Source organism: Eublepharis macularius, chromosome 13, assembly GCF_028583425.1.
Source record: "Eublepharis macularius isolate TG4126 chromosome 13, MPM_Emac_v1.0, whole genome shotgun sequence".
In the NCBI taxonomy this organism is placed as follows: Eukaryota; Metazoa; Chordata; class Lepidosauria; order Squamata; family Eublepharidae; genus Eublepharis; species Eublepharis macularius.
In genome coordinates this window covers 13208361-13224999 of record NC_072802.1, presented here as the reverse complement: position 1 = coordinate 13224999, position 16639 = coordinate 13208361, and the positions used below count along the sequence as shown (strand labels likewise).

Sequence of the window (16639 nt, the reverse complement as noted above, 5' to 3'; positions counted from 1 at the left end):
GAGTTGCGGGCATTGAACAGGGCATAAGCTCCACCCATCCTCAAACCGATGGACAAACCTAACGCACTAAGCAAGTGCTGGAACAATTCTTATGATGCTACATTAATTATCAACAGGATAACTGGACAGACTTTATCCATTTCACTGAATACACATACAACAATGCGATCCATAGCTCAACCGGAGCCTCGCCCTTCAAAATAGTGCACGGATATGAAGGAACAGCCTTACCCTTCACAACCAACCCTGGATCCCAAAAGACGGGGATCTGCGAGAATGGTGGTCTACGTTAACATCGCAGTGAAAGATTATACAGGGGACTCTAAAGAAAGCCAAAGAGGATTACAAAAAGTTTGCAGACTGGCATCGCACTGAGCAACGGAAACTACTGTCCAGCGACTGGGTGCACATCTCTACCAAGAACTTCAAAAGCAACCAGCCATGCAAAAAACTAGGACTCAAATACCTTGGCTCCCTTCCCTGTCAAGAGAGTAATCAATGATGTTACCGTGGAACTAGAACTCCCAAAAAACCTACGTCAAGTCCACCCAACGTTCCACTTCAGCCTCCTGAAAAAAGCCCCTGCCCCGGTGAATGGCATCCGGAAAAGGGAGTTCTACATCCTACCCTAGTGGATGGGCAAGCCCTCTATGAAGTAGAGGAAATTCTGGACTCCAAAATTAGAAACAGGAAATTATACTTAGTCCGCTGGCGAGACTTCGACGAAGCATTCCGGGAGTGGGTCAAACACTCCCACATCAGCGCCCCCAAACTCACTGCCAACTTCCACAGACGCTACCCGGAGAAGCCGGGGCCTTGGGGTGGGCAGAAATGTCAGGATTGTTGCCCACTGTCCCTCCATATTGTTACCCAGCTTAGGATATGTTACAATAGCCTCATGCTCCTGTTCCCTTGTTGCTTTCCAGATTCCAGGACGGGAGAGCCCTTATCTCGGATGGCTCGCCGCAGTGGCCTTGGGACGACTCCTCTCTGTTCCACTACTGATTATGTTCGGCTGGGAGAACTGGAGGGGTGGGGGACATGGAGAAGGGTTGATATAATGTATCGTGTACTCAATGCGTCATTCTTAACAAGAGACCTGTGTACAGCCAGACGCCTTTAATTGCTTCTGTGTAACCTATGGACATATGTATGGCAAAGCCTATGATCTCTCAATAAAAACCCATTGACTCAACAGAGCTTGGATTTCTTGCTGCAAGGGTAGGGAGTCACCTTCAACATATCCTGTCTTCCATAGACTGACAAAAGCCCAGAATCAGCTTGCTTGCTTGCATTTCTGAAGCTCTTGGCTAAGCCCTGGAATACTTTCAATTAAACATGGAAGCATTCCAGTGTAGAAAGAAAAACACCTCCTGTGTGTTGGTATGCAGTGATTTAAATAATGGAGGATAGAATCAGATCAGCAAATGGTTACCAATGTGTGTTTTTCCTGCTAAATATGGGATTTGCTGTGATCTGCTGAGTAGATTGCCTAGTTTTAATATCACTTTGCTTAAATCAGCGATATTCCACAGACCAGAAAGGGCCAAGCCACACTGGCAATTCTCAAAATCCCAAACTGCCACATAACTACTGTATGTCCTGCACACCACCCCAAACCCAAGCAATCTATAATACAACTTTTTTAAATTACCAGAGTATGTCTGAACATGTAGGGTTGTCTCTCTGTCCTGTACTAGTGAACCATCACCAGCTTACGAGTATCTGGAGTGAAGGGAAGGGCTTTCAATTAGGAGTTATGACACAAAACAGTATGCAAACTTTTGAATTCTCCAGGAACTCTTTATTGAGGCTGGATATTAAAATGTTCCCCCTATGTTAAAAATTCCCTTTTGAGTTATATTCTAATTGTGCAAGACAACAGGTGTGTAGAACCTCTCTCCATGCTATGTTTTGTACTTGCACATTGTTTTATGGATTTAACATTCAATGGTGGTATACCCTGTTCCACCGCCTAATTCAGCTACATTGTCCACGCAGTCTCATACACAGAACTGCTACATTTCCACAACCTTGATATAATCGCCATGGACTAACTGTTTTGTTTTTTAAAAATAAACCCCCTAGTTTTATCTTGGTTTACAGCAATGATAAAACTATCCCAGTTTCTAAATAAACTGCCCACTCTCCTAGAACAGAGGGCAGGTACCACACTGGAGAGCAAAATATGAACGAAGAACCACAGATGGCATGCCAAAGAGCCACATGTGGCACCTGAGCTGCTGAGTCTCACTAGCCTAAATATATAATGCTTGAGAAGGTGGCAAACTTTTTTTTACTATGACCATGATTGTTGTGGAGAAACAAAAATCTCTTAAATGTTTTGTGCCCGTTAAGCTATATTTCGAACTGTGACATTCTTAAAAAATCTTTTTTGCATATTGAAGTAAAATTCACATGAACACAAGAAAAATGGACTGTACAGGCAAGATAAACATACTTAGTACATTCTGAAGAAACTTCACGAGATCTGCCATCAGATTTAATCACACAACAGATGTTTACTCCATACATTTGTTGTATTGCGATTGTTTTTTCTATGTTTGACAGGAGGTCAAATAGCAAATTAGGTGTCTAAATAGAAGAGCAATTTTACCACAGATTGAATGTAACAGGCTGCAAAGACAAACTCGTTAAAAAAACAACCACCCACAATCAATACGGGAAGTATTTCTTGCATATATAAACATGTGTATGTGTTTGGTTCAAGACTCACCAAGAAACATTTCCCTGGTCCCTTCTGCAATAGGCGAGAATCCCCTGCCCTATTACAGCAACCAGATTGGACTTGTGGGCTTGAGTCACTACAAAATCAGTTGGCAGTGTGCTGGTTTGGCTGGATAAATTAGTCAAGTGAAAGATATCAAAAATACCACTTGTCGATTTAAAACTAAAATTGGTCCTTCAGGATGGGACAGCCAGTTCTGGTTGAAATATTAGCATATAGGTTTTAGCAAATTTACTGTTGTCCAACCCCACACATACACCTCATAGAAAGAAAAACTTGCCCGGTTTGCATTTAAAACTGCCCATGTGCAGAAATGACATTTCATATAAAAATCCCTTCATTCTTCAGTAACAATACCAGATGATTTTCCTTTTGACCATAATATACACATTTAAATATTATGAATAAAAGAATTCTATTTTATAAATACTTTAGAATCCAAGTCAACGTGTAACACATCGCAATTAAGGGCCACGTCTTTACAAAAATGGAAGCAACATATATAAAAGGATTAAGAAAAAGTGCAAAAGTAGAACAGCATCAAGAATTGCCACATCTTACAGTATTTCTGGTTCAAGTATGAACTGCTAGCAGGGATACACGAGCACGAAGTATGAATGAAAAAGAAGACATTCTGTTGAATGCAGCAAACAAACCCCACAAACTATACGAGACTGACTGCCTACCCTGTCTCCTCATAGCACACCAAGAATTTCCAGTTTTTAAATAAACCATTTTCACAAACAGAAAAAGACAAAACAAGTTTTAAGTAGTTTTCTTCCCTTTTGGACCAGTTCCTTAAAAAAATGAAACCACTTCCAAAGTTCACCACATACAAAAAAGAAATTCTCGGTTTGTACAAGCAACTTGTTTTGTTTGATGTCTTAAAAGATAAAGAGAATGCCCTTTCAAAGTTAAAAAGAAAGTTTTTAAAAACTCAAAAGATTTAATTCCTGGTGTGTATGTATTTGGAGGAACAGGCACAGAGACCCCAAAATGTCACACTTGCGCTGTACAAGTATGTATCTTTTAAAAAGCTAAACAGGCCATACAGTTCTTTACCCGTCAAAGCTTGTTTTTGTCCCACTGATTTCAGAGACATAATCTAGTTTTAAATAAAGTCTTTGATATTATGCGGTTGCCAGCATTGTCTTTACAAGCCAGCATAGTGCTGAAAAAGGCAAACTTCACTAGTCTATCTTCTTTTGAAGTTTGAGAAGGAAAAGAATCTTTGTGGCAGTGTTGGAAATGCAGGGTGTAAAGGTCAAAGAACATTGTGGATGGCCAACAATCACCTCCTCTTAAGTGTACTTGTCTCCCTTTTAGGCACTATAGATCCTCAGAATACGGCATACGGAAGATCTCAGCACTGCATTTGCCCCCTTCGTCATTTCATTTGGAAGCTTCGGAAGCTTCATTTGGAAGCTTCGGAAGCTTCTGTCAAGGGACTGTTGTGACCTGTGCTTAGTGAAAGGCCAAGGATATTGGAGAGAAAGAGGGGCTTTTAAAGCTGCATTTACATTTCTTCAGGGTAGAGGGAAAAGGAGCAAACTGGAATGGGCCCTTCGTACTCAGGGAAAAAGTACCACGAATGTCTCTTCCCTCAGTACTTTCGCACAGCTGAAATTACCTCTTTAGCAGCCTAACTACAGCCAGCAGCACTGAATGGGAAAGAGCTCCATAAGCAACTCCACAGCTGCAAAACTGCTTAATTGCATGTGCATGGTGCAAAATCCAAGCTACCAACCAGGGTCAGTCAGTTGTATTGGCTGTGCGAAAGTAACCATTTGATAGAGGAACTTCCCTTGTCTGCCTCTTAGCTCCTCAGGGTGACAGTCAAGTTAAAAAGAAGCTACCTTTATATAGCAAAGGACCTGAGATTGCGGATTTTGGAGCAGCATTCTGTGCAAGCTACTAGCGTAGTTCTGTCTACTCTTTCTTCACTTTTTTCTCATACAGTGCACACATTAAATACAGGCTCTACTTTGAAAAACACCATAATGGAATCCTTGAAGATGATTTAATTCCGTATGAGTTGTAAGAGGAGCCATGACAGATGAGTGAAACAATGGTTTACCCATTGAGGGAGTTTCATATGAACACAGCCATCTCGGTACTGGCAGTGATCAAATGAAACAATGGCAGTGGGTCAGTCATTTGGACAGCATCTTTGAAAGCATTCAGAAAGTGAACACTGTTCCTTCTTGGAAATGGAGGGTCCCTTTTCTCTGTTTCGCAAATGGCCACCTCTTCATTTACAATTACAGCCAACATTGGGGGAATTTACGTTCGTCACTCAGTCTTTGAAGGAACCCTGCACACTTCCAACTGAAGGTGGTTCGGAGGTTATTTACCTCCATACATTCGTTCAATGTCGTTGAGGTAATGGTTCTTCAGCTCCTTTCTTTTCAATTTGAAAGCATCTGTTACCAGGCCAGTCTCTGGGGTCCAGGGTTCTGGGCTTAACCGCACTTTGACTGGTATTTCAAATCTCTCCAGCTTCACTATAGGAACAATAATAATAAACAATAAATAACAACAAATAACAAATAAGGAAACAAATATTAACAGCCAACTGACGTGCACAGTATTCAGGATTGTGCACATGCAAGGCAATAGAGGACTAAAGCTTTTGGACTAAACTGTTAAATGAGGGCAGCAATTCTCAGACTTTGCATCTTTAGGGGACTCTGTTCTACACAGGCGCATCTGCCTGGTGGGGAGGGCGGGCTAAAAAAATACAATAGAAAGAAAGAAAGAACGAACGAACGTCTGCAGTGTTCTGAGTTTCTATGGCGGAGGATTCCGGGAACATTCTACAGCAATGACAGTTCAAATCTAGTGGGTATCACTCAGGTGCAAACTGGGGTTGTGATCTAGAATTCACCTAATGCCTTTAAATAAGCCCACACAGCAGGAAGAAGAGAGACATTAGGGGACAAGTGGCCTTTCAGAAAATCTTATCTGCCATTACTGAATTTTCATTACTGAAATCTTATCTACCATTACTGAGAAAACCCTGATAAATACTTGCAAGGGATCCCAGGAGTAACCCCAGGAGATAGAAATCAACAGTACAGAAGCTTTTATTTACAATCCTAAATAAAAGTTTTTGTTCTTTTTTTAAAATATGCCAGTAAATATTTAACATGTTGCCCCCCCCCCCCATTCTTTAGGGGCATGTAGACTTGGACCCTTTAATCCAATTTGCTTAAAACATGGGAGGGGTGTCTTTAAGGGATAGGCAGAACTACAATTCCTGCAGTTCTGTTGTAGTTTATTTAAAAATGGCCCCTCCAGCCCGCACCCCAGACAGATTTCCCCATAGGGAATAATGGAGCCAAATATATTTGGAATTTCATATAAAATCAGAATCTGAATACTGTATTTTTGGACCCAAATATTGGGGATACCAAATATATATGGTACTCCAGATACCCGAATCTGAAAAATACCACTTCGTTACTGCACGCTGCTAGTCCCTCTCTCGCAAACCAGCCTCAATTAACAGAGCATTACTTAATGTGCTTTGCTGTCTAGTGAAATGTCTTTCACATACATCAAGGTATCAATAGGTTTGTGTGCATATTTTGGCAGGGATCTTGGTGGAACATTTTAGCAGTTCAGAACTTGTTTGGTATGCAAACCATTTCAGTGGAAACATTGCATAACCTTGTAAGTGCTATCAAGGCAAGAGTTCACGTTGATTTGTCATACAGCCTACTGCTTTAAGAGTTTGAATGCAGTTTACGAAGCAGAGAATACATTGCGCTATTGACTGCAAGGAAAAGGAACTTCATGTGTTAATTTACCTTCTTGCAATCGAATGTTGTCATAATCTGTTAACAATTCCAAGAGGGTAGCAATGTTAGTCTGTTGCAGCCTTCATGAGCTAGGGCCCACTCCCTCAGAGTGAAACTAGACATTACTTTTAACATGAGTTCACCACAAGGACTTGCAGTCATCATGCAGCTCCAAGTCTTGGTAGCAGCTCCTGTGTACAAAGTGCAGACGGCCCCAATTCTGATCGGGATCACAATGCGAGGGGAAGAAAAGCTATTGCCTTCTCTGTCCCCTTGTACCATTTTCAGCAGCCAAACCAACCTGGGGGCTGCAGGGGTAGATGTTATTCGCTCCACTAGGATGCTAAAAAAGCATTCAGCGTATGCTCAACTTCTTTTAAGAATGAATAATGGTTCTTCCCACAGCCCCTGGGTCACTTCAGCTGCCAAAAATGGGGAGGGGAGGCACAAGCCACTCCTCTTCCCACACCAGAGTCCCCCTCCCTGTTGGGCAGAGAGGGAGCATAATCCTCACCCTGATCTTGTTTTTTCCACCAGCGAGACCATTGCTGCTCCTCCATCTCCCTCCCCATAGAATGTCTGGTTGGTGTTGGAAATATGGCCACCATCTAGAGCTGATTTATTACTGAATTTTATGTTACTTAGGGTTTTAATGTAAATTCTATTGTAAATTTTAACACTGATGTCATCTGCTCTGAGCCTGTTCGTGGGGAGAGTAGATTATAAATTCAATAAATCAAATCAATTGGGCCCATCTGCACTTTTTACACAAGAGTTGGTGCCATAACTTGAGACTGCAGTATGTCTACAAGCCCCTGTGGTGAACTCGCGTAAAAAGTAATATCTAGTTTGGCTCTCAGGCATTTGAAGTGGGATCTGGCTCATGAAAACTTACGCTACGATAAATCTACAAGCTTCTAAACGTATTACAACTTCTGGAAATCAATAGCTTAGTAATATGTTTCACTGTCATAGAAGTAAACAGTGTTATTACTGTCAATTTGGGGTAATTTTAAAAAGATTTTTAAAAAGGTATTAAAAGAAAACAGTTATGGTTTTTCATAGAGTACTTATTTAAATAGCCCATGTATCATAAAATATAGCCAGTAGGTGGCAGAAGAGCCATGATTTATGATTTGCTTATATAATGAATGATTATTTGCTTTCAGTCTGATGTCCAAGCACCACCTTTCCTCTTTTAGAGAGTCTGGTTCTCTCTCAGCTGAGGTCTACCCTACTACAGACTGGCTGATCAGCTTCGCTGTCCCAAAGACAGAAAAACAACAACAACAAAAACCAAGGACCCTGTGCTTAAATACTGTGGCATATGTTCATTCACTCTATTCTTAAAGCTGATCAAGTTTTTTCTTGTATTTGTTCCACAAGCTGTAGCTTTTTATGATAGTCCATTTCCTAAAGCAGGTCTTCATTGAAACTATTGGTGATAATGTGTATTACTTGACATACACTGCACGTTTGGCTAAGAGAGTTCTCCTAACCTCTACAGCAGTGCTTGAGCTGTGGTTTTGGCATAATTTATAGAGCAAGGTTTACAGTGCAAGGTTACCAATGTCAGCATGATTCGAGGAAGCACAGCAATGCCTTGGTGGCAGGACAGCTGTGTATTTAGGGTGTAAGCATGAAATCCAATCCAGGCGCTGGAATGTTGAGAATGCAGAGGGAGGCAGTCTTGGGCAGTTTAACTCTTGCCTCTCGAGTGCTCTTCCCCTATACTTCTCTGCCCTTAAAGGGAAAAAGAGCAAGGGCTGGATCCATAGAAGGTAGAATTTTAAGCAGCAGAACTGTCCTTTCACCCACACCATCAATTCACTCTGCAGGAAGTAACCTACATAATACAATCTCAATTTTGGGTTTGCCCAGGACTTTTACATACATAACAAGGCTGTGAAACAGAGAGGTATCAGTTTGCTTACTTTTGTTAGCCACCTCCTTAATCTCTTTTAGAATTTCAGATTCTATGATAGGATTGTTACAGATGTCCACCCAAGTTCCGGTAACTCCTTTCTGTTCAGCAAGAACAGTTAGTTTCTTCTGATTGGGAACTACAAAGCTGATCACATAAGACTGGTCACTAGAACAGAATGCAAGAAAACATTTTAGTCTTAAATCAGTTGTCTATACAACTATTTGCAAAACCAAGACTGAGCTCTCCTTTCTAGAGAAACATGCCTTGATATGCCCAGAGAGAAGGGATGCTGGCGAGATCTTTCTCTCTCTTTTTTAATTTTTATTGGTGAGTTTAAATTTCCAATTTAATACATACATTCCCCTTATATCTCATTTATTCTAATCCCCACCCTTTTCCTCCCCCCTCCCTATTGACTTCCAACAGCTTTCCAACCCTTAACCCCTCTTATTACTTAGCTCTATTTCACTTGTATTTTTCTACAACACATATATCATAATATCTCTTACTCTAAGCATATTCTAGTTCTTTTATACATATACTCTATCAAATATACTATCAATATAGTATTTTTTTGTATACTATACCATACAATATAGCATAGCATACATTATAATATAACATAACAAAACAGCCCAATATAGTATGCTGTATGATGTACTAACACCATACACCATAGTACGTTGTATATAATGTATAGTATACATCCTCTAATATATCCGTTTTACTCTTCCTTTGTTAAACTGTATGTTCTAAATCAGATTTTCTTAAACATAATACTAGCTTAGATTGTAATAATTAAATTTCCCCCTTGATGGTAAAGTTACTTCTCTCTTCTATTTACAACATCACACTTTAGAAATTCTCAAACTGCCACAGTTCTCCTTTCACGTCCCATTTTTTCTCTAAGTATTGTTTCAGTTTCCCTCAATCAGCAATATATTGTCCTAGGTCAAGATCTTTAAGTTTCCTTGTCATTTTATCCATTTCTGCCATGTACAGCAATTTATAAATCCAGTCTTCTATGGCTGGTATTTCTTGTACTTTCCACTTCTGCGCATACAAAAGTCTTGCTGCTGCAGTCATATAGAATAACAATGTTCTATACTGCATTGGAACAACTTCCATTCCCAAATTCAGTAGCAACAATTTTGGGATCGTATTTATTTGGATTTGTAAAATCTCATTGATTACTTCAATTATTTCTCCCAAGTATTGCTTGGCTACCTCACAAGTCCACCACATATGATACAGTGATCCTTTATGCTTTTTGCATTTCCAGCATTTGTCTGACATATTGGTATTCCCTAGCGCTATTTTCTTTGGTGTTAAGTACCATCTGTAAATCATTTTATATACATTCTCTTTAATATTTGTACAAGTTGAAATCTTCATTATATTTTTCCACAGGTGTTCCTACGCCTCCATTGTTATTTCTTTGTGAAAGTTTATTGCCCACTTCACCATCTGGATTTTAACTGTTTCATCCTCCGTATGCCATTTCAGAAGTAGTTTATAAATCTTAGATATTTCTTTCTTGCCTTCTTGTAGCATCACTTCTTCTAGTTCAGAATTTTCCATTTTTATACCTCCTTTTAAGCAGTCCGAATTGTAAAGATCTCTGATCTGCCTGTATTGAAACCATCCATAACAAGGAGACAGCTCTTCTTCTGTTTTTATTCTTAACATTGAATGTTGTACTTGTGTTATCTCCTTGTAGGTTAGACATTGCTGCTCATTATCGACAGTTCTCGGATCTATTACTTCATACGGAACCACCCATGAAGGAATTCCATCTTCCATATAAACCTTGTATTTTTTCCAGACTGTGAAGAGGCTTCTCCGAATGTAATGGTGCAAGAACATCGAATCCGCTTTTACTTTATCATACCACATGTATGCATGCCATCCAAATATTTTTTATGTCCCTCCAAGGCCAGCAATTTACGGTTTTTTAACGTTATCCAATCTTTTAGCCATACCAGACATATTGCTTCATAATATAGTCTTATATTGGGCAGTTGCAAGCCACCTCTTTCCTTCGCATCCTGTAATACTTTCATTTTCACACGTGGTTTCTTGCCTGCCCACACAAAGTCTGAGATTTTCCTTTGCCATTTGTCAAATTGTTTAGAGTCTCAAATAATTGGAATTGTTTGCAACAAGAACATCACACGCGGTAAAACATTCATCTTTACTGCTGCTATTCTTCCCAACCATGATAAATTCAATTTATTCCATTTTATCAAGTCTCTCTATTTGTATCCACAATTTCTCATAGTTGTTTTTGAATAAGTCTATGTTTTTCGCAGTCAGTTCAATACCCAGATATTTTACTTTGTTAGTTACCTCACAGTCCGTTGTCACCATTAGTTCTTGCTGCTTCTGTTTAGTCATATTCTTACATATTATTTTTGACTTCTTTTTATTCACATAAAATCCAGCTAAATCTCCAAATTGCTTTATTTTCTCTATTACCTTTGGCATATTTTCGATTGGATCTTCTACTATTAACATTATATCATCCGCAAATGCTCTGACCTTGTAGGAAAATTCCTTTATTTTTATACCTCGGAGTGTGTCGTCCTCTCGCACTTGAATCATCAATATTTCCAAAATCAGAATAAACAACAATGGAAACAGAGGGCAACCTTGTCTTGTTCCTTTACTTATTTTCAATTTTTTAGTTAAATCCTCATTCACTACAATCGCTGCACTTTGGTCTCTATAAATTTCTCTAACCGCTTGTATGAACCTTTCTCCCATTTGCAGCTTTTCCATAGTGGCAAACATAAAGTCCCAGTTCAAATTGTCAAATGCTTTTTCTGCGTCCATGAAAAAGAAACCAACTTCCCTATCACAGTGCTTGTCACAGTATTCAATAGCATTTATTACTGTCCTTAAGTTGTCTTTAATTTGTCTGTTAGGTAAAAATCCTGCCTGTTCCTCTGCAATAAATTCTACCAGCCATCCTTTTATCCTTTCTGCCAAAACTTTTGCAAATATTTTGTAGTCATTATTCAATAACGAAATTGGCCTATAGTTTTTAACATTGGTCAAGTCCAGTCCATCTTTCGGAATCAGTGATATATTAGCTTCGTTCCATGAATCAGGAATTTTTTGGCCTTGCATAACTTCATTCATTACCTCTCTCAGAAAAGGTGCCAGTTCATTAGCCATCACTTTATAGAACTTTGCCGTTAGTCCATCCGGTCCCGGTGCTTTCCCCAATTTCGTTGATTGGATGGCCTCTTTTATTTCTTCCTCTGTCACTTCCCTATTTAATTTTTCTTTCCATTCCTCCAACATCACTGGTAGTTTCATTTTCTCCAAGTATTCCTCTATTGAGACCCTGTTCACGTCTTTTTTCTGGTACAGTTTTGCATAAAATTTATAGAAGGCTTTACTGATGGCTGTTTGATCCAATAATGTTCTGTCTTCTTCTCGGATTTTAATTATCGTTTTCTTCTCTTTTTTCTTTTTTAATTGCCAAGCTAAGTATTTGCCAGGTTTGTTTGCACCTTCGAATGTTTTTTGATTCATTTTTTTTAAGTTCCACTCCAATTCTTTGTTGTTCATTGCCGTCAGTTGCTCCTGCAATATTTTTATATCCTGATATATTCGCTTCTTGCCTGGTCTTTTCTTAAGTTGCATCTCTTTGGCTTTAATTTTTTCCATTATTTCCTTTCTCTTTTCTTCTTTTCTCCTTCTATCTCTTCCATTTAAGTCCATCAGTATTCCTCTTATTACCGCTTTATAAGTGTCCCATACCTTATAAGTTGACACATCCTTGTTTATGTTGTGTTGTATAAAGAACTTGGTCTCCTTTCGCAGCAACGCCATATTATCTTCTGTCTGCAGCAAGTCCTCATTTATCCACCATCCTCTTTTCTTAATATTTTTTCCAAATCTCCACATGATTGGGTTGTGATCTGAGATTACCTTAGGCATAATCTCCACATCTCTAGTCCACAACGTCAGTTCTTTGGAAGCCCAGATCATGTCAATTCTTGATAGTGTAAAATGTCTTGCAGAATAAAAAGTATATTGTCTGTTTTTAAGATTTTGTCTCCTCCATACATCCTCCAGACTTTCCTGCTCCTTAATTGAAAAAAATGACTTTGGTAAAAGTCCTCTTTTTTCTGTGCAGTTTTAGATTTCTTGTCTTCTTCCAAGCTTGTAACTCCATTAAAGTCGCCTGCCAAAATTATTTGATCATAGGTCAGCTCATTCAATTGTTTTTGCAAATACTTAAAAAAGTTTTCTTTTGCGCCATTCGGTGCATAAATTCCAATCACCAAAATCTTTTTTGAGTTCCAAATTATTTCCACCGCTAGATATCTGGCTTCTACATCGCTTAAAACTAGTTTTGGCTGCAGCTCCTCCTTTATGTACAATACAACTCCTCTCTTCTTTTTGGAAGCAGCTGCAAATTCATTTCCCAATTTTGCCAGTTTTAGATACTTTAAGTCCTGCTTTCTAATATGTGTCTCTTGCAAGCATACTATGTTACATTTTTGTTTTAAAAGCCAATGGAAAATAGCCTTACGTTTACAAGGTGAATTTAGTCCGTTTACATTCCAAGATATAATTTTACACTCCATGGTTACATTCTTGTATTTTTGGTAAGTCCTTTTCATTGTCCCTAATAAAAACTTCCATCTCATGGCCAGATCTAATATTCCTCCTTGTTCCACCGAATTCAAATGCCAGTCCTTCCGGTATTTTCCATCTGTATCTGATTTTCAAGTCCTTTAACATCTGGACCAGCTCTCTGTATTTTTTCCGCTCCACCAACACCGATCTGGGCAGTTCTTTCATGATTCTTACCACTTTCCCATCGACTTCTAATGGTTCCTGGAACTGTTTGCTTACAGTTGTCTCTCTTATATTTCTGGTTGTAAATTGCACAATCATATCCCTTGGTAACTTCCTCTGTGCTGCAAATTTTGAATTAATTCTGTATGCCACGTCCAGGAGAGCTGCAATCTCCTCTTCCTCTCTCCCCAGGTAACCTGCCAAAATTTCTGAAATCTGCTCTTGGGCTGATTTTTCTGTAGTCTCCGGAATTGCGCGAAATCTGAGTTGTTTTTCCATTTGTTTACATTCAGCTACGGCCATTCTTCCCTTCACTCCTCTCATCTCTGTTCTCTGAACGTCTGCTAGGGTGTCAACTGTGTTCTCTACTACATTAACTCTCTGCTGTGTAGCTTGCAATTCATTCTGTACTTGATCAATTTTCTTTGTGAGTTCTGCCATCTCCGATTTGAGTGCCTCTTTAAAGTCTTTAAAATTCTCTTGCATCATTTCTTTGAGCTCTTTATTTCCTTCTGAAACTTTTTTGTCCAAATTTTCCAGCGCGGTTTGCCACTCCTTCTTTGACATCGTGGGGCTAGATCTACTTCGCTCCCACGAGTCTGCTCCTTTCCTCAACTCCGTGGCGCTGATTTACTCCTTTCTGTTGTTTTTAAATGTCCCGATTCAGTTTATTTTTTAAAAATTAGTGCTTGCGCGGTCCAAAATGTCGGGCGTCTTTTCTCTATTGTTTTATATTGAAGGAATCGCCCTTACCCTCACCAAAGATAGCCTACTTCCGTTTTCTTTGAGGCCGCAGCTTTGCCCTTCTTCAAAATGGCGACTTTCTACTTCCGTTTTTAACAAGCCGCTTCTCACCGATCTCTCTATGGTTTTGACACACTTCCTGTTCCTCCTATCTTCACGGCAGTCCTCACGATATTAAAACTTTCTCACAGTCCACTATCTCCTCATAGCCGCAGATATGTAAACAATAATCAATTTTCCGCGTTTATTTCTCTTTCCAATGTCACTTTTTTAAAATTTAACTTGCCGGAATTCTCTCCTATATATAACAAGTCTCTTGCAGTTTTTAAATCGTCTTTATCTCTTTATTCCTTTTTATAATCTGTCCCGTATTGAGAGATAGCAATCTTTACCTTCTTAGACATTTCTCTTGGGTTGTAATCGCTGCTTCAATTGTCCAATCACTTAAGATTCCCTTCTTGATTTGCTGAAGCTTGAGCATGTAGGTCTTATGCCAGAAAAAGACTCCAGAGCCGCTGCAGAGATTTTAGCAACCTTTCTTCGGGTGGGACCTCAAGAGTGGAAGGGGGCTCGTTGTGTAGAACCCCCCTCACACCCGAGATCAAAGCGCCCTCAGGTTCTTGAGCATACTTGCCTGTTCTCTGCCTGAGAATAGGGGGCTGCGGGCAGTCTGCGCCCCTCCAGCCTCCACAAACAGCGGCACGGACAGCCCAGCTCACTGAGCTGCGTTAGACCTTCATGAATCCCAAACCGGAAGTCTCGCTGGCGAGATCTTTCTCCAGTGACACAACCAACCCTCAAAAGCCAAGAAAACAAAGTCTCATGCTATTTCTACTCTGACAGAAAGGCATCACCCTAAACTCCATCGCCCTTTTTCTGCATAAAGGCTGAAGACCAAGGAAAGGAACATGAAAAGAATTACAATAAAGCTGCTTTCATAAAATATACTGGGGACAGTCAGGAGCTACATATTTAGCATAAATTAATGGTTAGCTCAGACTGCTACAAGTAAGAAACAGTTGTCTCTCTGGCCTTTTCAGCTGAGAGCTGTAATTAAGACCAGCTGAGAGCTGTAATTAAAAAGCCTATATATTTACTTCATTTACATACCGCTTTTCTCCCCAATGAGGACACAACGTAGCTTATATCATTCTCTCAGTTTCTCCTCACAACCACCCTGTCAGATAGGCTAGGCTGAGTGTGTATGACTGGCTCAAGGTTACCTAGCAAACTTCTAGAGTGGAGATTCAAACTTGGGTCTCCTGGATCTTAGTCCAACACTAACTACTATGCTATACTGGCTCTAATGACTGGAGGGACCTGGTGTGTATTTCTGCAGTACACAACTAAGTCTTTGAATACTGGAAAATGAGGCTGCTGCTGCTTTTAGATTTCAGGCATTCTTTGAAGAAGTGAAATAATGGTTTAGCAAATTATGTTGTTTTGGTCCCCACCTCCCCCAAACCCAACTTTCTACTAGAAACCAATGTAACAAAATTATGAGATTCAAACGTTACCTTTTGGCATAAGCACATATATTGTCAATAAGTGGACAATTTTTCAGGGCTGCCTCTACCTTGCCCAGTGATACATACTCTCCGGCCTGCAGCTTTACCAAATCTTTTTTGCGATCTGGGGGAATAAATGGACAAAACCATCAGTGTTTTAGGGAGCATGCTGGTCTTGCTCTGCTCTGCAGAGCTTATTCCCAAGCATAGGATTAACTCATACTGTGCACAACTGTGTCACTGAGAAAGGTCAAAACATACCAGACACCTTAAATACTTATTTCAATTTATTTACATAAAAATCTAAATCTCACTTTAATAGTACCAGATGGTTCTCAAAGAGGCTTCCAAACGTCCCCACAGTAAAATCACATTAAAGATGAGGGCTTTACTCAAATTCTTAAAAATTAAAGAGGAAAAATTAGACCAAAGAAACCAGGAAATGTCTGTCCTTCTCTGCAACTAAGATTCAGTAGTAATCCGGAAACTAAACTATAAAAAGCCTGATAACCTTTTAAAGACGTTTTGGAACAAGGCCAGAATTCAGTACACTACACTGACTTGGGTATTATTTATAATAAAAGGTAGGATATACATTTTCTAAATAAACTGATATATACACATAACGTTTTGTACTACTCTTGCTAATATACAAAACCAAACTAGGACCCAACCATCAAAATGAAGTAACCACCTATGATTTGCAGGCAGCCATCAGGATGAAACTCTCCAATGTCCCCAGTACAAAACCACTGTTGACCATTTTCATCAGTTAGGAAGTCTTCGGCTGTTTTCTCTTCATTTCTGAAGTATCCCATTGAGACATTGGGTCCACCAATTATAATCTCACCTCTGGGGTTTGGTTTGTCTCTATTTGTGTAGCCTCCTGAAAAATATTTGATGAACCCAGTTATAGCTCTTACCTTCTGGCAACCCCTAAGAAATTCTGACCAGAATATGAAGCAATGGACTTTCTTCTAAGAATAAGGCCTAGTACTGGGACGCACATTTGACTCATAGTCACATATATATCTTCAACAATAATCAGTTAAGTACATAAGCCTAAAAGATAAGATAGCCCTTGCTAGCT

At 39.5% G+C, this 16639-nt stretch overlaps 1 protein-coding gene across 5 annotated transcripts in view; it reads right to left on the bottom strand.

Annotated features, from left to right (window-relative positions):
• Positions 1-2497: 2497 nt before the first annotated feature.
• ACSL4 (acyl-CoA synthetase long chain family member 4) overlaps positions 2498-16639 on the bottom strand; it is a 67738-nt gene continuing 53596 nt past the window's right edge. For all 5 annotated transcript variants that reach the window (XM_054996129.1, XM_054996128.1, XM_054996132.1 and 2 more), the window contains 4 exons: positions 16244-16435; positions 15559-15673; positions 8487-8644; positions 2498-5253 (listed from right to left, as the gene is read on the bottom strand). In XM_054996129.1, coding sequence (XP_054852104.1) covers positions 5096-5253; positions 8487-8644; positions 15559-15673; positions 16244-16435 — 623 coding nt within the window. In that variant the 3' untranslated portion in view covers positions 2498-5095. The remainder of the gene's footprint in view (positions 5254-8486; positions 8645-15558; positions 15674-16243; positions 16436-16639) is intronic.